Source organism: Delphinus delphis, chromosome 15 (genome assembly GCF_949987515.2).
Source record: "Delphinus delphis chromosome 15, mDelDel1.2, whole genome shotgun sequence".
In the NCBI taxonomy this organism is placed as follows: Eukaryota; Metazoa; Chordata; class Mammalia; order Artiodactyla; family Delphinidae; genus Delphinus; species Delphinus delphis.
Window position 1 is genome coordinate 50,906,050 of NC_082697.1, and position 22,582 is coordinate 50,928,631.

General features: G+C 40.2%; 1 protein-coding gene across 1 annotated transcript in view; it reads left to right on the forward strand.

Annotated features, from left to right (window-relative positions):
- The window catches only part of LOC132437657 (ATP-binding cassette sub-family A member 17-like), an 80,658-nt gene that overhangs the window by 38,065 nt on the left and 20,011 nt on the right, over positions 1–22,582 (forward strand). The window contains 5 exon segments of the mRNA XM_069541383.1: positions 334–575; positions 883–1,093; positions 3,327–3,477; positions 10,342–10,440; positions 21,826–22,030. Coding sequence (XP_069397484.1) covers positions 334–575; positions 883–1,093; positions 3,327–3,477; positions 10,342–10,440; positions 21,826–22,030 — 908 coding nt within the window.

Sequence of the window (22,582 nt, forward strand, 5' to 3'; positions counted from 1 at the left end):
CTCTTCGTTGCGGTGCACGGGCTTCTCACTGCGGTGGCTTCTCTTGTAGAGCACTGACTCTACATGCACGGGCTTCAGTAATTGTGGCATGCAGGCTCAGTAGTTGTGGCGCACGGGCTCAGTTGCTCCGTGGCATGTGGGATCTTCCTGGACCAGGGCTCAAACCCGTGTCCCCTGCATTGGCAGGTGGAGTCTTAACCACTGCGCCACCAGGAAAGTCCCCTATTTCTGTAATTTTTCATTTAATATTTTCAAACCATAGTTGACTGTGGGTAGTGGGTAACTAAAACTGTGGAAACCGAAACCTCAGATAAGGGGGGACTGCTGTTCAAGCAAAATGCTTGTTGGACGAGCCAGCCTCCCGTCAGAAGCTGCTGCCAGATCTCTGTCCTCTGCTATTTCAGCTGAAAGACTTGTTGTGCCAGAAGTGCCCTGAAGAAATCAATTGTGTGCTGCACATCCTCAGTCTGGAGGACAAACGGGACTCCCGGAGCAGGTTCCTGAGTGGGGGAATGAGACACAAGCTCTCCATTGGCATCGCCCTCATCGGCATCACCCTCATCGCAGGCTCCAAGGTAGGGGGCGGCAGGGCCTGGCTTCCTTAAAGACACAGGTCAGGGCCCCCACATGCAGTAGACAAACACGTTGGGTCAGCAGGGCCCAGAAGTATCACTTTATAGTTCCCACTTGGCCTGGGCTGGCTGCAGGCCCTTCAGCCATGGCCCAGGCACCTCAGCTCTGGACACCCTGGATGGGCAGTCTCGTGTGGGTGGTACTGCTGAATCTTCATTGACCTCCAGTCACATAGGGCCTGCAGTGCAGCCAGCCGGGGCCTGGGACGTGACTCTGCCGTCATCACAAGGTCATTCCTCTGCCCTTCAGGTGCTGATGCTGGATGAGCCAACCTCAGGCGTTGATGCCATCTCCAGGAGGGCCATCTGGGACCTTCCTCAGCAGCACAAAAGTGACCGCACCATCCTGCTGACCACCCACTTCATGGATGAGGCCAACCTGCTGGGGGACCGCATCGCCATCATGGCCAAGGGGGAGCTGCAGTGCTGTGGGTCATCTCTGTTCCTGAAGCAGAAATATGGTGAGCGGCCCCGGGCAGGCAGCCAAAACTCCATTCTGTGTGGGGTCAGCGTTGCTGGCCCAGTGTGCTGGAGAAAGTATCCATTGGTAACGTTCCTGAAGGGCCCCTGAGATCAGGCAGGGAGAGGTCTTCTCTAGACATCCTGTTCTGCTAGCTGTGGGTAGAGACCCGAGGCCCCAGGCAGAGGGGCTTGTGAGAACGAAGAAGGAATGAAGCAGAAAAAATCTCTGAGACTTGGAGTTAGAAGGCCTGTGTTTGAGTTCCACTCTGGTAGTTTACTCCCTCTTCATCCTTTCTACCAAGTTAGTTCATCCTTTTTTGGCCTTAGTTTTCTGATCTATAAAACGGAGATTAAGATACCATGTTCCTCAAAGTGGGAGCTAGTGCATGCAAAAGTGCGAGTTGTTATTTCCACAACTGGGTGTGCTCCTCATCAGCATCCCACCACAAACATCCTCCCCTTGTTTTCCTGGACCCCCAGACCTCTGTGTTTCCCTCTTATGTCTCTGAATGCTCCTTTGCATCACTTCTACTTCTAAACATGGAAATGCCTTGGTTGCTTTACTTTTCTTCCTCTGCCCACTGACTTAGTGATCTCATCCAGTGTCCTGACTTTAAATACTTACCTGGCTGAAAAACGTATGTATCTCTGGCTGGACCTCTCAACTGAACTCCAGATTTGTGTATTTAACTGCCTACTCCACACATCCACATAGACGGTGAACAGACCTGAAAGACTTGTCCAAAACCTGTGCAGAGCTGAGCTCCAGCTCTTTACTGCCAAACCATCTCCCCCACAGTAAAGGCAGCTCCATTCTTTTTTTTCTGTTTTTTTTTTTTTTGCTATATGTGGGCCTCTTACTGTTGTGGCCTCTCCCATTGCGGAGCACAGGCTCTGGACACACAGGTTCAGCGGCCATGGCTCACGGGCATAGCTGCCCCGCGGCATGTGGGATCTTCCTGGACCGGGGCACGAACCCGTGTCCCCTGCATCGGCAAGAGGACTCTCAACCACTGCGCCACCAGGGAAGCCCGGCAGCTCCATTCTTCTAGGTGCTTGGCCAGAACCTTGGGGGCTCCCTGATCCTCTGTCTCTCATAGCCCATAACTGATCCACCTGCAAACTCTAGTGAACTTGCTTTCCTCCCACCTCTACCACTTGTTAGCGTCCTGGTCCAGGCTGCCGTCCCTCTACCTGCATTATTGCAGTTGCTTCTAACCCACCCCTGGCCTCTGCCCATTTGTCAGAATGAGTGTGTCACTCTTCTGCTCAGTCCACCAATGACTTCCTGTCCCACTGAAAGGAAAAGGCAGAGTCTTGGGAGTGGCCCAAAGGCCTTGCTTTGCCTGGTCCTATTACCCCGACCACATTTCCTAAAGTTCTTCAGCTGCTTTGGTCTGCTCCTGCCTCATGGCCCCCTTTCTTATCCAGCATACTGGGCCTGCTCCTTCCTCCGGGCCACATATTGTCATGGCTTCTCCTCTTCCTTAGGTCTTCAGTCCTTTTACAGATGTCACATTTTCAGTAAGGCCTTCCTTGTGACCCTGTTTAAAGTCACAATCCCCAATACTCTGTATCCCCTCCCCTGTTCATCTTTCGCCTTAGCACTTGTCACTAATATACTCTAAATTTTACTTATTTATCTTATTATCTGTCTCACATCCCTTTAATGAAAGCCCCTTGAGAGTAGGGATCTTTGACTATTTGGTCCACTGCTATGTGCTCAGTACCTAGAAGAGTGCCTGTCACATCATAAGAGCTCAGTGAACGTTTGTTGAATGAGTGCATTGCAAGCAGTGTAGTAACAAGTGTTACTAGTAATTTCTGAAAGAATGTTTAGAATACCATAAGGTATGTATCCTCAAAAACATAATTTAATTATGATAGAGGTATACTTGTTCTTAACCTTAATGTCCAAGGCCCCTACCTACTAAGTTTTCACTTCCCCACATTAGTTATCACTTAAAGAGAGTGTTGCCCTTAATACAACCCTCCTTTATTTTGCCTAGCATTGCTAAATGTGCTATTATCACCTCCCAACTATGGAGTAGAAGGTAAGACTCAAGAGTAGCATTACAGACCTTCAAAGGCAAGTTCACTGTGGTTTAAATTCAAGTCTGCAGGGCTCACCAGCTTCCCTGTCCTGTGGAGCTATCCTGTTCTAGGATATAGAATGCTAAATGTGACTGAAAAGGGTAAAACTGTTTCATGATCTTTTAAATGTTGTTTCAGGTGCAGGATATTATATGACTTTAGTGAAAAAACCTCACTGTAACATGGAGAAGATTTCTCATCTGATTTATCAACACACACCAAATGCAATTTTCCAGTCTAGCACTGGAGAAGAAATAACATTTATACTTCCTAAAGAGAGCGTGCACAAGTATGCCATACCTGAGACGTCTGGAGTAATTGTTTCCATGTACTGAGTGTACAATTGTCTCTCCTATCCCTGTCCTCGCCAAGGGCACTGGAAGCTGTAATGGTCTGGATCCCTAGGCCTTTGGTATTTCCTAGAAAGACACCACACCCCAGCCAGAGTGCACTTGAAAATACAGGACTCTGATCATGTTTCCTTCTCCTTAAAAACCCTTGATGGTTCCCAGTTGCCTTCAGGTTAAAATCAAATTCTTTGAGATGGCTTTAGAGGGGCCCTTGATTGTGTGAACTCTAATTACATGCACCCAAGTAACTGAGCTCAGATGAAGATTTTACTTGATTTTCCTTTAAATTACAGTTGACCCTTGAACCACACAGGTTTGAACTGTGTGGGTCCACTTATACACAGATTTTTTCAATAAATAGGTTACTATGGTACTACACTATCCCCATTTGGTTAAATCTGTGGATGTGGAACATTTGGATATGGAAGGCTGACTATAAAGTTATAAGTGGATTTCTGATGTGGGGTGGGAGCAGAAGTCAGCCCTGTAATTATCTTAGACCTCAAATTGGTTCCCAACACTTCCCTCTCTCCCTCTCCTCAGTCCTCATGTTGCTTTCAGAGAGGAATCTTACCTTATACTTCATTGAGAAAATAAACACCATCCAACAAGAACTCTATTTTATCCCTATCACAAACCTACAAACTTGCTTGCTTCAACACCAGCTCAAGTACCCACCCACCTCACCTTCTCAAGAGTTCACTTGTTTGATAATTTCCTCTCTCATCTACATCACCAACTTCTCTCTCTTTGGGTCATTTCCATGAACATATTAGTGTGATCTGGAAAAACACTCTCTTGAGCCTACCTGTCTTTCCAGCCACCACTCCATGCCCTGCAACCCTGCACAATCAAAACTCTCTTAAAATGGGCTAAGCATGTTGCCTGCTTTATCTCATCACCCATGCATTACTTAGTCTACTTCACAGTGGCTTTCACACCCTTCCATCCAAACTGGAAAAATGCCTATTCAGATCTTCTGCCCATTTTAAAATCAGGTTGTTTTTTCTTTGATATTGAGTTGAATGAGCTGTTTATATATTTGGGATATTAACCCCTTATCAGTCATATACTATTTGCAAATATTTTTTCCCATTCAGTAGTTTATCTTTTTGTTTGTCAATAGTTTCCTTTGCTGTGCAAAAGCTTTTAAGTTTAATTAGGTCCCATTTGTTTATTTTTGCTTTTGTTTCCTTTGCCTTAGGAGACAGATCCAAAAATATATTGTTACGATTTATGTCAAAAAGTGTCCTGCCTATGTTTTCTTCTAGGAGTTTTATGACTTCTGGTCTTACATTTAGATCATTAATCTATTTTGAGTTTACTTTTGTATATGATGTGAGAAAATGTTCTAATTTCACTCTGTTACATGTAGTTGTCCAGTTTTCCCAGCACAACTTAATTAAGAGACTGTGTTTTCCCCATTGCCTATTCTTGCCTCCTTTGTTGTAAATTAATTGACCATAGGTGCATAGGTTTATTTCTGGGTTCTGTATTCTGTTTCATTGGTTTATTTGTCTGTTTTTGTGCCAGTACCATATTGTTTTGATTACTGTAGCTTTACATGATACCTCCAGCTCTAGACTTCTTTCTAAAGATTGCTTTGGCTATTTGGGGCCTTTTGTGTTTCCATACAAATTTTAGACTTATTTGTTCTAGTTCTGTCAAAAATGTCATTGGTATTTTGATAGAGATTGCATTGAATCTTTAGATTGCCTTGGGTAGTATGGTCATTTTAATAATAATAATTCTTCCAATCCATGAACACAGTATATCCACCACTTTGTGTTGTCTTGAATTTCTTTCATCAGTGTCTCATAGTTTTCCAAGTACAGGTCTTTTATCTCCCTAGGTAGGTTTATTCTTAGGTATTGTGTTCTTTTTTATGTGACAGTAAATGGGATTGTTTCCTTCATTTCTCTTTCTGATAATTTGTTGTAAGTGTATAGAAACACAGTAGATTTCTGTCTATTAATTTTGTATCCTGCAACTTTTACCAAATTCATTGATGAGTAGTTTTTTTTGTGGCATCTTGAGGATTTTCTATGTATAGTCATTTTCACAATATTGATTCTGCCTATCCAAGAACATGGTATATTTTTCCATCTGTTTGTGTCACCTTCGAATTCTTTCATCAGCATCTTATAGTTTTCTTAGTACAGGTCTTTTGACTCCTTAGGTAGGTTTATCCCCAAGTATTTTATTCTTTTGATGTGATGGTAAATGGGATTGTTTCTTTAATTTCTCTTTCAGATCTTTCGTTGTTAGTGTATAGAAATGCAACAGATTTCTGTGTATTAATTTTGTATCCTGCAACTTTACCAAATTCATTGATGAACTCTAGTAGTTTTCTGGTAGCATCTTTCGAATTTTTATGTACAGTATCATGTCATCTGCAAACAGTGACAGTTTTACTTCTTCCTTTCCAGTTTGGATTCCTTTTATTTCTTTTTCTTGTCTGATTGCTGTGGCCAGCACTTCTAATATTATGTTGAATGAAAGTGGTGAGAGTGGGCATCCTTGTCTTACTCCTGATCTGAGAGGAAGTGCTTTCAGCTTTTCGCTGTCAAGTATGATGTCAGCTGTGGGCTTATCATATATGGCCCTATTATGTTGATGAATGGTCCCTCTATATCCACGCTGTGGAGAGTTTTTATCATAAATGGATGTTGAATTTTGTCCAAAAGCTTTTTCTGCATCTATTGAGATGATCATATGGTTTTATTCTCTAGTTTGTTAATGTGGTGCATCACATTGATTGATTTGCCGATATTGAACCAACCTTGCATCCCTGGGATAAATCCCACTTGATCATGGTGTATGAACCTTTTAATGTGTTGTTGAATTCAGTTTGCTAATATTTTGTTGAGGATTTTTGCATCTATGTTCATTAGTGATATTGGCCTGTAATTTTCTTTTTTTGTGCTGTATCTTTGTCTGGTTTTGGTATCAGGGCCTTGTAGATAGAGTTTGGAAGCATTTCTTCCTCTGCAATTTTTTGGAATAGTTTGAGAAGGATTTTTCTTCTCTAAATGTTTGGTAGAATTCACCTGTGAAGACATCTGGTCCTGGACTTTTGTTTGTTGGGAGGTTTGTTTTGTTTTGTTTTGTTTTTTATTGATTCAATTTCATTACTGGTAATTGGTCTGTTCATATTTTCTATTTCTTCCTGTTTCAGTCTTGGGAGATTGTACATTTCTGTGAATTTGTCCATTTCTTCTAGGTTGTCCATGTTATTGGTGTATAACTGTTCATAGTAATGTCTTATATTCCTTTGTGTTTCTGTGGTGTCCATTGTAACTTCTCCTTTTTCATTTCTGATTTTATTGATTTGGGCCCTCTCTCTTATTTTCTTGATGAGTCTGGCTAAAGGCTTATCAATTTTTTTATCTTTTCAAAGAAACTGTTCTTAGTTTTATTGATTATTTTCTATTTTTTGTCTTTATTTCATTTATTTCTGCTCTAATATTTATGATTTATTTTCTTCTACTAACTTTGGGTTTGTTTATTTTTCTTCTTCTGGTTCCTTTAGGTGTAAGTTTAGATTGTTTATTTGAGATTTTTCTTGTTTCCTGAGGTAGGCTTGTATCACTATAAACTTCCCTCTAGAACTGCCTTTGCTGTATCATGTACATTTTGGATTATTGTGTTTTCATTTTCATTTGTCTCCAGGTATTTTTTAATTTCTTCTTTGATTTCTTCAGTGACTCATTCGTTGTTTAGTAGCATATTGTTTAGCCTCCAGGTGTTTGTGGTTTTTGCAGTTTTTTTCGTGTAGTTGATTTCTAGTCTCATAGTGTTTTGGTCAGAAAAGATGCTTGATATGATTTCAGTTTTCTTAAACTTACCGAGACTTGTTTTTTGGCCTGGCATTTGATCTATCCTGGAGAATATTCCATGTGAACTTGAAAAGAATGTGTACTCTGCTTCTTTTGGATGGAATGTTCCATATATATATATATATATATATATATATGTATGTATGTATATATATATATATATACACACACAGAGAAAGAGAGTCCATCTGGTGTAATGTGTCATTTAAGCCCAGAGTTTCCTTATTGATTTTCTGTCTGGATGGTCTGTTCATTGATGTAAGTGGGGAGTTAAAGTCCCCTAGTATTATTGTGTTACTATCAATGTCTCCCTTTATGTCTGTCAATATTTGCTTTATGTATTTAGGTGATCCTATATTGGATGCATATATATTTACAATTGTTATATCTTCTTCTTGGATTGATCCCTTCATCATTATATAATGTACTTCTTTGTCTCTTGTTACTGTCTTCATTTTAAAGTCTATTTTGTCTGATATAAGTATTGCTACCCTGGCTTTCTTTTTATTTCCATTAGCATGGAATACCTTTTTCCATCCCCTCATTTTTAGTCTGTGTGTGTATTTAGATCTGAAGTCTCTAGTAGGCAACGTATAAATGGGTCTTGTTTTTGTATCCATTCAGCCACTCTGTCTTTTGATGGGAGTATTTAGACCATTTACATTGAAAGTAATTATTGATAGCTTTGTACTTATTGCCATTTGTTAATTGTTTGGGGGTTGTTTTGTAGTTCTTTTTTGTTTCTTTCTTCTTCTTTTGCTCTCTTTCCTTGTGATTTGATGACTATCTTTATTGTTCTATTTGGATTCCTTTCTCTTTTTTGTGAGTATATCTATTACAGATTTTAGGTTTGTGGTTACCATGAGGTTAATGTATAGCAAACTATATCTATATATCTATATCTATAATTTCAAGTTGCTGATCTCTTAAGTTGGAACGTATTTTAACAACTCTGCATTTTTACTTCCCCCCACCAATGTTTACTGTTTTTGACATCATATTTTACATCTTTTTGTTTTGTGTATCCCTTAACTACTTATTGTGGATATAGATGATTATACTACTTTTGTCTTTTAACCTTCCTAATAGCATTATAAGTGGTTGATTTAGTACCTTTACTGTATATTTGCCTTTACTAATGAGATTTTTCCTTTCATAATTTTCACATTTCTACTTGTGACCTTTTCTTTTTGCTTAGAGAAGTCCCTTTAACATTTCTTGTAAAGCTAGTTTTGTGGTGCTGAACTCTTTTAGCTTTTATTGTCTGTAACACTTTTGATCTCCCCATTAAATCTGAATGACAGCCTTTCTGGGTAGAGTATTATTGGTTGTAGGTTTTTCCCTTTCATCATTTTAAAGATATTGTGCCACTCCCTTCTAGCCTGCAGAGGTTCTGCTGAAAGTCACCTGATAGCCTTATGGGAGTCCCCTTTTACATAACTTGTTGCTTTTCCCTTGCTGCTTTTAATATTTTCTCTTTGTCTTTAATTTTTGCCATATTAACTACAATGTGTTTTGGTGTGGTCTTCTTTGGGTTGGTCCTGTTTGGGACTCTCTTACTTCCTGAACCTGAATATCTGTTTCCCTTCCCAGGTTAGGGAAGTTTTCAGCTATTATGTCTTCAAATATGTCCTCAGTCCATTTATCTCTCTCTCTTTTCCTTCTGGGACCCCTGTAATGTGAATGTTAGTACACTTGATATTGTCTAAGAAGTCTCTTAAACTGTCCTCATTTTAAAAAATTCTTGTTTCTATTTCAGCTTGAGTGATTTCCATTACTCTGTCTTCCAGTTAGCTGATCCATTTTTCTGTATTGTTTAATCTACTGTTGATTCCTTCTAGTGTATTTTTTACTTCAATTATTGTATTCTTCAGCTCTGTTTCGTTCTTCTTCATATTTTCTAACCCCTTGTTAAACTTTTCACTGTGTTCACCCATATTTCTCCTGAGTTCTTTGAGCATCTTTAGGATAATTACCTTGAACTCTTTATCAGTTAAGCGACTTCACTTAGTTCTGTTTCTGGGGTTTTCTCTTGTTCCTTCATTTGAAAAATATTCTTCTGTCACCTCATTTTGCCTAATTCCAGCTGTTTTTATTTTTACGTTTTTGATAGATTGGTTACATTTCCTGATCTTGGAGAAGTGGCCTTAGGTAGGGGACATCACATCCTATGCATCCCAGCGGTGCATTCCTGTCTGGTCACCAGTGCTCTATGCTCTGCAGGTGTTTCCTATGTGAGCTATGTGTGCTCTTCTGTTGTGGCAGGCTGACTACTATGGGCAATCTAGTAGGTGTGGCTGACTTCCAGTCCAGTTGTTGCCAGGCTCCCACGGAAGTTATTTGCCTTCTCAGCACTGTCCTCAGCGAGCTGTTGAGAGGATTCACAGAGTTAATAAATGGAAAAGGGCTTAGAATGGCCCCTGGCATTTAGTAAGCACTCCAAAAATAGTACTGTTATTTCTTCTTGCTCAAAATAAAAGAGATTAATTAATATTTACTTTGTATCTGCAATGTGCTAGATGTATGTTTGATTTATCCTTACAGAAAGTTTTTTTTTCTTTTTTTTTTTTGCTGTATGCAGGCCTCTCACTGTTGCGGCCTCTCCCATTGTGGCGTACAGGCTCCGGACGCGCAGGCTCAATGGCCATGGCTCACGGGCCCAGCTGCTCTGCAACATGTGGGATCCTCCCAGACCGGGGTACGAACCCGTGTCCCCTGCATCGGCAGGCGGACTCTCAACCACTGTGCCACCAGGGAAGCCCCTTACAGAAAGTTTTTGAAGTAAATGCTATTATGCTCATTGTTCAAGTTCAGAGGCATGAAGCAAGAGAGGGACCGAGTTGAGATTTGAACAAAAATATTCTAGACTCCATAGCCCATGCTTTTTCCTCTGTAGAAAGCCAATGGTGATAATGAGGGATTCACCTTCCACCTTTGAGGAATAAAACTGTTTTTCCATCCCAGGTTTGAATCTCTATTTACTGACTTGGAACTGAGGCAGGAAGAGCTGGGCATTGCCGGCTTTGGGGCCTCCGTCACCACTATGGAAGAAGTCGTCATTCGGTAAGCAAGTACAAAACTATAGACTCCAGGAATCTTAGGGTTGGAAGGGATCTTAAACATTGCCCTGTGCTTGAATCCTTTCTATAACATCCTCACTGAATGGTCTTCCAGCCTCTGACTAGTACTTCCAGTAATAGGGATATTGGTTAATGCAGAAAATATTGAATGTAATATCACCCAACAAACAAAATTTTAACATAAATTTCTAGGAATGAAAATAAAAAAAAATATTATACCAGTTGGGATACTTTTGATTGTAAGTAACAGATAACCCACACTCAGCTGGTTTATTAGGAAGGTTTATTATTTCATTTAAAAAGATTTCCCAAGTTAGGGCAGCTCTGAGATTGGCTGATTCATCCACCAAGCTATTTGAATGTAATGAAGCAGGGATGCTGGCTCAGTGCTAGGAAGGCTTTGAGGGGGCATTCCAGGTAAACTACCCAAGAGGCCACACTAGGCCATAAAGTGGCAAGAAGAACAGGTGAGTATTTTACCCAGTCTGGTAATATTTGTCTTCTAAATGGAATATGTAGGCTATTTACGAGTATTACTTATGATATATTAAAATTTATATCTATCATTTTATATTTTATACTAGTCCCGCTTAGTCTATATGGCTTATTCTCTCCCTTTTCTGGATTATTTTTTCTCACTCTATATTTTCCTCCCTACCCCACACTAACTGGAAACTATATATTCTTATTTTAGTGGTAAGCCTAGATATTGAGATACACATATGTAATTTATCAAAGTCTCAGGTGAATTAGTATCTTTCCTCTGCTTCTGGAAAATACTAAGACCTTGGAACACTTGAATTTTATTCACACACATTCCACCATCACCAACTTATATACTATTATTATATATTTTAATTCTCTTTTTTTAACTCCACAAAACATTATTGTTGTTTGGGGAAGACAATGGTCATTTAAATTCATGTACATAGTTAGCTCTTTCTGTTTTCTCCTCGTGCTTCTCCAGTAACTTTCCTTCTGCCTGCAGTACATTCTGTACCACGTCCTTTACTGTTTTTATGCTGGTGCCAAACACTGTCAGTTATTTTGGTCTGGAAATGATTTTATTTCTCCCTGATTTTTGAAGGATATTTTCCTTGTCCATCCTTTTGCATTTATTCTAACTGTAGCCATATATTTTAGGTGTATTTCTTATAAACAGAATATAGCTGAAGTTTAAAAAAACATTAATTTGTCTATCTTTACTTTTTAAATAGAAGCTTTGGTCCTTTACAACTAAGAAAAATTCTAGTTCATTTGGTTTTGAATCTACCATGTTATTCAGTGTTTTCTATTTATCCCACCAATTCCATATTCTCTTATTTCCTTTCTGGTCTTTTGGATTGATTTAGTGGGTTTTTTTTTTTTTTTACTTTATATTTTCTCCTCTGTTAGTTTAGAATTTGTAAGTTATTTTTCTGTTCTCTTGGTGGTTATCCTAAGATTACAATGTGCATTTTTAACTTATTAAAGTTTACAATAAACTAGTACATTTATCACATTCCAGACAATGCAAGGTACATAGCACACTTAAATTCCATTTATTCTACTTACAGAGATATGTGCTATTTCGTTCAACTATTGCAATTCTGTGTATTTTTAAAAACCCATAATACATTATTGTTTTTTGTGCAATCGGTATTCATTTAAATTTAGCACATATTTATAATCTCGCTTATATGTGGAATCTAGAAAAATGATACAGATGAACTTATTTGCAAAGTAGAAATAGAGACACAGAAATAGAGAACAAACCTATGGATACCGGTGGAGGAGGGGGGGTGGGATGAATTGGGAGATTGGGATTGACATATATACACTATTGATACTATGTATAAAATAGATAACTAATGAGAACCTACTGTATAGCACAGGGAACTCTACTCAATGCTCTGTGGTGACCTAAATGGGAAGGAAATCCAAAAAAGAAGGGATATATGTATATGTGTAGCTGATTCACTTTGCTGTACAGCAGAAACTAACACAGCATTGTAAAGCAGCTATACTCCAATAAAAATTAATTTAAAATAAATTTAGCACATATTTACCCTTTGCATTTTTCTTTAAACCTTCATTCACCCTTAAGCTTCCACCTAGAACTGTTTTCTTCCTGCCTAAACAATATCTATTTCCTTTAGCGCAGATTTTCTGGTGATAAAGTCTCAGAGTTTTTGTTTGCCTGAAAATATATTTTTGGCCTTCGTTTTTGAAGGAATTTTTCCTTGATATAGAATTTTACTTTAGCAGGGTTTTTTAAACACTTCTACAATGTAATTCTATTGTCTTCTTTTTAAAACAGATTTACTGAGGTATAATTTACATACTGTAACATTAATCATTAATTCATACCATGAAGTTTGATGGCTTTTAGTAAATTTACAGAGTTGTGTGACCATAACCAAAATCCAATATTAGAACATTTTCATCACTCTGAAAAGATTTTTCATGTTCATTAGCAAACGTTCCTTGTTCCCAACTCTAGCCCAAGGCAACCACTAGTTTACTTTCTGTTTTTATATATTTACCTATTCTGGGCATTTTATAAGAATGGAATCATTTGGATTCATATGTAGAAAATCATATAGTATGTATTTTATGTCTGGCTTCTTTCACTTAGAAGAATTTTTGGAGGTTCATTCATGTTGTGGTGTTTATAATAAATACTTGTTCTTTTTTATTTCTGAATAGTACTCTATCATATGGATAGATCACTTTTGCTTATCCATTCCATTCTATTGTCTTCTGGCTTCCATTATGTCCACTGATATGTCAGCTGCCAGTATTATTATTATACTTTTAATGCAATCTGTCCTTTACCTCTGGCTGCTTTTTTTTTTTTTTTTTTTGGCGGTACACGGGCCTCTCACTGCCGCGGCCTCTCCCACTGTGGAGCACAGTCTCCGGACGTGCAGGCCCAGCAGCCATGGCCCACGGGCCCAGCCGCTCCGCGGCACGTGGGATCCTCCTGGACCGGGGCACAAACCCGCGTCCCCTGCATCGGCAGGCGGACTCTCGACCACTGCACCACCAGGGAAGCCCTCTGGCTGCTTTTAATATTGTTTTTTCTTTGTTTTAGGTTTTCAACATTTTTACAGTGATGTGCCTTTGTGTGGTTTTCTTTGTGTTCCTCTGCTTAGGATTTTTACCACTTTTCACAATGTGTTTCCTGACATTGGTCAGTTTTGGAAAATTCTCAACCAATCTCTCTTCTGATCCTTCCTGTCTTTCCACTCCTCCTGGGACTACTACTTATGCATGATTTTTCCCTTTCAGGTGCTCATGTCTGTTATACTCTCTTTTTGGCTTGTATTCATTATCTATTGCTGCATAACAAATTACCCTAAAACTTAGCAGCCTTGAAACAACAAACATTTATTACCTCACAGTTTCTGTGGGTCAGGAGTCCAGGAGCTGGTAGATAGGTGGTTCTGGCTGAGGGTCTCCTGGGAGGTGGTTGTAGTCAAGCTGTTAGCCAGGGCTGCAGTCTCTAAAGGCTCAACTGCGGGAGGATCCACTTCCAAGTTCACTCCTGTTGTTGCTGGCTGACCTCAGTTCCTTGGTATCTATTGGCCTCAGTTCTTCACCATGTGGGCCTCTTCCCAGGTTGCTGGAGTGACCTTGTGATATGGCAACTGGCTTCCCCCACAGCGAGTGATCAGAGAAAGAGAGAAAACGTGACCAAGATGGAAGCTACATTCATTTTGTAACCTAATCTTGGAAGTGACATTTTTATCACTTTCGCTATATTCTGTTCATTAGAAGTTAGTCACTAGGTCCAGCTCACAATCAAAGGGAGGACATTAGCACAAGCAACAGAAGGAAAATAAACAGGTAGAACTACATCAAAATAAAAAAGCTCTGCACAGCAAACAAAATGATCAACAAAATTAAAAGACAACCTACTGAATGGGAGAAAGTATTCACAGACACTTATATGATAAGGGGTTTGTATCCAAAATATATAAAGAATTCATACAACTCAATAGCAAAAAAGAAAAAACAATCCAATTTTTAAATGGGCAAAGGGCCTGGATAGACTTTTTTTCCAAAGAATATATTCAGATGGCCAACAGATACATGAAAAGGTGTTCGACATCACTAATCATTAGGGAAATGCAAATCAAAACCACTATGAGATAACACCTCACACCTGTTAGAATGGCAGAGCGACTGGAGATAACAAGCTTTGGCCAGGATGTGGAGAAAAGGGAACCGTTGTGTTCTGTTGGTCGGAATGTAAAATGGTGCAGCCACTATAAACACTGATATTGAAGGTTCCTCAAAAAATTAAAAATAGAGGGACTTTCCTGGTGGCGCAGTGGTTAAGAATCCACCTGCCAATGCAGGGGACACAGGGTTGAGCCCTGGTCCAGGAAGATCCCACATGCCACGGAGCAACTAAGCCTGCATGCCACAACTACTGAGCCTGTGCTCTAGAGCCGATGAGCCACAACTACTGAGCCCACATGCCACAACTACTGAAGCCCATGTGCCTAGAGCCCGTGCTCCACAACAAGAGAAGCCACCGCAATAAGAAGCCCATACGCTGCAATGAAGAGTAGTCCCTGCTCGCCACAACTAGAGAAAGCCTGAGCGCAGCAACGAAGACCCAATGCAGCCAAAAATAAATAAATTAATTTAAAAAGATAGAACTACCATATGATCCAACAATTCCACTTATGGGTATATATCTGAAGGAAATATACTCACTACCTCAAAGAGATATCTGCACCCCCATGTTCATTGCAGCATTATTTATAATGGCCAAGTTGTAGAAACAACCTAAGTGTCCATCAGCAGGGGAATGGATAAAGAAAATGTGATTGATAAACACACACACACACACACACACACACACACACACACACACACTATTTGGCCATAAAAAAAAAAAAAGGAATCCTGACACTTGCAACAACATGGATAGGCCTTGAGGGCATTATGCTCAGTGAAATAAGTCAGACACAGAAAGACAAACACTGTATGATCTTACTTATATGTGGAATCTTAAAAAAAAAAACACCTCATAGAAACACAGAACAGATTTGTAGTTGCCAGAGGTTGGAGGTAGGGGTGGGGGAATTGGGTGAAGGTGGTCAAAAGTTCTAACCCTCTAATCACTTGTTTTTTTTTCCCATGGCAACCAACCCCCATCCTTTGGTGCTTTCCAAAAGTCACCCATTAAGATAACAAAAGACACTTTTATGGCTCTCATCACTTAGAAATTTATAAGGATTTTAGGCGCTCTATTCCAGAACCAGGACAAAGATCAAATACATATTTCTTATTATCAATCACAATAATCACAAAAGGTAATAATAAAAGGTAATAATAAAAACTTCATTTCCTCATGATTTGGCTACATTTTACTATTATCAGTGCTCTTGAGGTTATTTTTACATCTACTTACATCTGTATGATGGAAATGTTATGTTGATAATTTGAAATCAATCATGGTGAGAGTATTTACAACATGGAAATTGATAAACACTATAAATTGGGGTTTAATTTATTGCTTTGATTGTCTAGATTAAAAAAGTAACGACTGAGAAAATGTTAATAGTGTGAATTAAGCTTAAAAGTATGTCATATCTGAAGCAATTTCATTAAGAATAGAATTTGAGGAAATACTCTTCCAGTATTAAAAAAATGTTACTCAATCCAACAAAAATGGTGCTCACCTCATGGATGAATGAGTGAAGTTCTGACATACATCTTTGTTGTTTCACTTTTATCTTAATCATTAATGTTACTTAAACCATCAACCAATGTTCTTGTCAGAACTACAGAGAACCACACACTACTGCCTCCCGCCCACAGCCACATAAGGGCACCACCCTGAGAGCTTACCCTCCTGCCCCAGTCCAGCCTTCAGACAACTGCAGCCTGGCCAATAGCTTGACTACAGCCTCAGGAGAGACCTTGAGACAGAACCACCCAGCTGAGCCACTCCTAAATTCCTGACCCACAGGAACTGCGTGAGATCATAAACGCTTACTGTTGTTTTAAGATGCTAGGACCTCCCTGGTGGTCCAGTGGTTAAGACTCCATGCCCCCAGTGCAAGGGGAGTGGGTTCAATCTCTGGTCAGGGAACTAAGATTGCACAAGCTGTGTGGCAAGGCCAAAAGATTTTAAAATAAATAAATAAATAAATACGCTAAATTTTGGGATAATCTGTGTCACAGCAATAAATAACAATTAATTCACTGTCTTTTGCAGAACTGTACTAGAGGGAAAATGAGTCACCGGTTTACTGGATTATTTTGTTGTGACAAATTCCCAGCAGTAGAATAACTGGCCCAAAGACTATGAATAAAAATATGTTTCTTGACCTAACAGTTTGCTGCCAACAATGAATACATCTTTTTGCCTTGTTGTGTGTGTGTGGTGGGGGGGGTGGGGGGCAAACTTTTTCTTAAAGGGCCAGATAGTAAGTACTTCAGGCTATGTAGGTTTAGTGGCATAATCAAGGGTATTACGTAAGTCACTTAGATAACCATCTAAACATGTAACCATTTAAAAATGTAAAATCCTTTCTGAGCTGGATTTGGCCTACTGGCCATAGTTTACAAACCCCTGTCCTAGAGCGTCAGCAATGCTGCATTTTATAATTTATAGTTTTGCTCATAAAATAGATATTAGTGATATTTTTGTTTTAGTTTGTATGTGGTATCTTTTAAGGAAAATAATGAAATCTATTTATGCTAGTGTTGCCTCAGTTAATTCAGTTCTTATTTAGTGCCTATTTAAGAATTTTCTAGCCAGTATATACTTGCTAGCAGTATGGAATCTTGGTGCAGCTCTTTTTTCTCTCATTATTGTCCTAACTTATTTTTTTTATATCTTACACAACTTTCATTCTTTAAATCCAAACAAAATGAAATGTGTTGTGATTTTGAGAATTTTTATTTCTTTTTGTTTCTGGTTTGGTTTAGGGTTAGTAAGTTGGTAGATTCCAGTATAGATATACAAATCATCAAGCTTCCCTCCTTCCATTCTCACCCTCTGGTTAGCAGAGTTCCTGTTAATAGAATTAAATGTCTTCATTCAAGGATTTTCTCAATACAGTCCAGCCTACCAATCCAACCAAACACTGGGGTGAGCAAATATTTCAAATGTATGCAAGAAAGCAGATTTTTATTTCAGTCTTGGAATCATGATATTATTCTGTCAAGAAGTATATATCAACCTTTAATAGGGGCTTAAGAAAAAATGTGCAGATTTTAGGCCTAAAAGATTGGCTCTGCTGGGTTTCAGCAGTACCATGCTCTTTGCTCCACTTCAAAGTCAGAATGCTGGTGTTTTCTGACTAGGATCAACACAATGGAAGGGAGTATCAGAAAAGATCTAGAAAAAGTCGTGGCCATTCCTTTCACCAGGAAGAAGAAAGAATAAAAGCATTAAATCTACTGGCCAAAACCCATACTTAATCTTTCTTTTTAATTTTTCACTGTGAAACAGATCATGTATTGTACCACCTGGAATTTAAATTTTTAAAAATATATTCTTATGAAGTACATGGACATTCTTTTAATGCTTAAAAAAAGAATATTGATATGCATTTTATATAGTGGTCTTGATTTAGCTATCTATAAGGTATGTTGCAAAATAATGAGACTGGTTTTCGTGGGTTAGTGAAGAGATTAATCTCACTGTTTCATAGTCTTAAATCACCTATTCAAGGGGAAGCTACCATTCATGGAGCCTCCAAGTTGGAAAGGGTCTTGGGGGTCATCTAGGCCAGTGCCTGTCTTATACAGGAGGCTCTTCTCCAACCCCCAGGAAGGATCTATCCGGCCTCTACTTGGCCAGGCTTTGCTTTAGCAAACAGTTCTGGAACCTTCCCAGGAAGTATTTCTCAGAGCACCACCTCTGATGAGTTATTAGCAGTGCCTTTTAATGAATGTTTGAGGGGAAAGGAGCTTCCATCATGTCAAATGTGGGAAACTTGGGGGGTGCTTGGTAGAGACTTTCAGGGATTTTTTGGTATTTTGAGAACAAGGAACACTGGCACCTGTGGCTTGAAGGCCCCGCTGCCTGCCCCAGCTAGTGCAGCACTACAGACAAGTTGGGTGGGAGCATATGCAGTGCCCACCTCCACAGTCTGCTGCCTCTGGGCCCAGCACTAGATCTTGGGATCTCAGTGCACACGACTACACACTTTGACATTTACTGTCAACGCCACAGGGACATCTCTGTGCGTGTCCTGCATACTTACACAAGTATACCTGTAGGATACATTACTAGAAGTAAAATTTCTAGATTAAAGACTGTGTGAATATCAAATTAATTTTATTCATTCAGCTAATTTGTTTTCTAAAAAGAGTTATACCAAATTAAAATGCCAGCAATGGCATTTTCCTCATATCCTCATCAACTTAAAATTTTTGCCAATCTGGCAGGTAAAAAACAATTGTATCATGTTTATATTTGGTATCTGTTTAGGCTACTCTTCCAGACTCTTTCCAATCTGTGCCTTCTTTTTCTGCCATTAAATGTTAATCAAATAATTAAGTCAAAGAATTTTAATCTGAAGCAATTTTTAACATCATCAAAATGTTAGACACAATATGAGAGAATACAATTGGGCGTGAGCCACGTAACTGCCTGCCAGCTTCTACCTGTGACTATGTTAATGTTGTTTCCCCCTTTTTTTAAATTGTAGTTCAGCCTTCTCTGCCAACAGTTCTATGCCATGTTCTTGAAAAGGGCTACATATTCTTGGTGCAACTCGATGATGATGCTGTCAATACAGATCCTGGTACCTCTGGTGATCCTTATGGTCAGCCTCTCATTCCTCAACTTCAGTACAAGCATGGAAAATGTCCCATTGGAGTTGACCCTAAAAAACATATGGTCAAACTATTGTTCCATTCTTTATTTCTCTGAAATCCAGGCTGGGTCCTCAGCTTTCAGAACATTTTACAGATATGCTCATGGCTGAAGAACAGATTCCTCTGCAGCTGCTAAGTAAGTACCAGGCCCAGGAAAACAGGGCAGGAAACAGGCCCATTGCTCCTTGTAGTGAAGCCATGTGCTTCCAGGCCACGTGATGCTCCCTGAAGTCAGAGTGAATAGCTAGAAGTCTCAGAAAAACATCTTTCAAAAATCAAACGACAGGAAAGGGAGAGTTCCTAGAAATGAGACCAAGTTGTGTCTTTCTAGGGACTAAAGCATGTCCAAAAATGAAACTGATAAATTTTCTGTTACATTTGAATGTATTAAGAAGAGATTTACACTCCCTCCCACAAAGGGAGTTTGTGGATGACTTAGTGATAGATGTAGAGAAAACTAAGCAAATGAGAAAAGGAGAACGTTATTAACTTCAGAGGGGGAAAGTTGTACAAAAAAAGAAACATGTCATAATATACTGCTTGGTTCAGCTGTGAATAATTTTTACTTTGTCATAGTAACATCAAAACTGACTATTGATTGAACCGAATTTATGATACAACTCTAGGGGGAGGAGAGGGGAGGGGAAGGCCATAGGGGGCAGGGATAGTCATAAAAGAACAAAGTCCTTGCATCCAAGATAGGATGTCAAAAGAGAGATGGACTATTTAGCAATCCAGAGAAACATGAACTAAAAGATTTCAAAGTGGTTGCCTCTGGTGAGCAGGTACCAGGGATGGTGATGGGTAGGCCATGGCACTGCCATTTCTCATTATAAGTTTTATATAATTATTTGATTTTAAAAATTATGTGATATTTTAATTTAAAATAAAAATTTTAAGCATTTTTTTAACTAAAGTAAAGAGACCAAATGCAGAAGATGATGTAGCAAAGTGGTTGGGATTACAGTGACCTACCTCTCCAAACCTTGGTTTCCTCTCCTGCAAAATGGAAAGAATAATAAACCTTGCCTCACATTGTCATCGAAGGATTCCATGAGAGAGTGCCTATCGTGAGCTTTGCACACTGTTAACACTGGCACTCAGTAACCTTCAGCCACTGGTACAATTATCATTATTGTGGGTATTTTGGGGTTTTTTTTCAATTATCATTATTGTTGTTGCTGTGATTGAAGGTCCCTTCCAGCACTAAAAATTCCAGAATTCTAAGTGGGTCATATATTTCGCCTGGCACTGTGTGCTGGAAGTCCAGTGATGAACAGTATTATTACCAGCCCTTGATGAGCTTCTAGCCCAGAGATCATATGGATAAGTGACAGTAGTTACAATACAAAGGAACCGTAAGTGATGATCTCAGAGACATGTCTCAGCCTTGGAGGGCCAGAGGATGCTCCAGAGTTAGGAGCCTAAGGTGTGAATAGGTACTGATCCACAGCAGGGGAATGTAACCCAAAGAACATTCCAAACCATGAGAAGAGCATTTGTAAGCATGGGGAACGGTGAGTCCTTAGGCATGGCTAGAACTTCAAGACGGGAAGTGGAGTCTGGATAACAGTTGGGCACTGTAGGTCGTGTGCAGGAGGTTAGCTTTATCCCGAGAGCAGGGGGGAGTCACTTGAAATTGTTGGGTAGGGTGTGTGTGATCAGACATGTCCTTTCACATGAGACTGGAGGGACTGGATAGGAGGCAAGGAGCTCTGTTAGAGCCACACAGTCCAGGCAAAGGTGGTGGGGCCTGGGCTGCGTCAAGGCCGTGGGGAGGAGGGGAGTAGACAGAGCTGAGATTTAAAAGATGACTAGACAAGACTTTTTTATACTGCTCCAGTCAATGAAAGGAAAACTTTCTTGATGCCCTGGGGTCATGGGGCTTGGACAGGAGGCAGCCCTGTGGGCAAAGGGGATCACTGGAATTCAGAGCACGGCCATCTCAGGAGGAGCCCACTTTCGGATGTGGGCGGGGGTTAGTGATGAGATAGATACCCAGGAGGAGCAGCGGTTGGGGGAGGCCAAAGGCGAATCCTCTCTGCCTCACTGGACCTGGTGTGATGCTCTCGGATGGTCTGCTCTCTACTACGTTCAGTAGAGCCATTCCTCCTGAAAAAGTTAGAGGAGGAGCCCGAGGTCTTTGATCAGAACTACCTAGTGGCAGCTTCCTTTGAAGATGTGGGGAACCACACCATAGTGACAGCGCTGTTCAACAACCAGGCATACCATTCCACTGCCCTGGCGCTGGCACTGGTGGACAATGTCCCCTTCAAGTTGCTTTCTGGTGCCAGGGCTTCAATAACGGTATTCAACCACCCTCAACCTCAGTCAAACAAGGAGACCTCGGAGAATATCTTGTACGAGTATGTATGACTTTCCTTCCCTCCTCAGTGCTTCTCCCTTTACCACCTACTTCTTCCTTTTTTTAATTTTGTTTTGTTTTAATCACAAATTGTTATTTTGGAGTATGGTTGCTGTGAGCAGTTCTACTTAAATGGCTACCTTTCTCCTTATATCCTGTCTTTTACAGGGGTCCTAAAGGACATTATCTTGTTATCAACTTACTTTTTGGAATGGCTTTCCTGTCTAGCTCTTTCTCCATCTTGACAGTCAAAGAGAGATGCATCAAGACCAAGCAGGTCCAGTGCATCAGTGGCGTTTATGTGACTACTTTCTGGCTCTCCGCTCTGCTGTGGGACCTCATCTCCTTCCTCATCCCCACTCTGCTGCTGCTGGTGAGCTGCATGGTGCTGAGGCCTTTCCCCTGCACATCACAGGGGGCTTGCCTTGGGGACCCTGTGAAGAACCAGAACCCTACCTGAAGTCCAGGCTGGCAGCTAAGCCCCTGATTGGCCACACAGGGTGTGAAAGCACCTTCATTGCTGACTCTCAGTAAAACATGATTTCAGTCCCAGTATCATAAGGAGCAGAGGGGCCAGCTCTAGGGTCTCTAATTTGTGGCTTCCCCACAACTGCTGCCTCAAGCTAGTAAATGACAGTGCCTTGGGGACAGTGCCCAGAAATAGCTCACCAGGGCACTGAGGGTTGCAAGTCTTTGGTGGTGACTGAGTTGTGCAGCTTGAGGTTCCCTGGTCATTTGTGCAGAATGGATCACGTCCTCCTTTGTTCTGCCTCTGAGCCCCTGATCTCACTGCACTGATTTCCAGGGGCAGAGCCAGCTGTCTCTGCACTGCCGGATGAGTAAGGGGAGTTGCCGATGTAGTACTGCTAACACCCTATTTACTTTATTTTTAAAATTAAGATTATCATATCCTTTCTCTAATGCT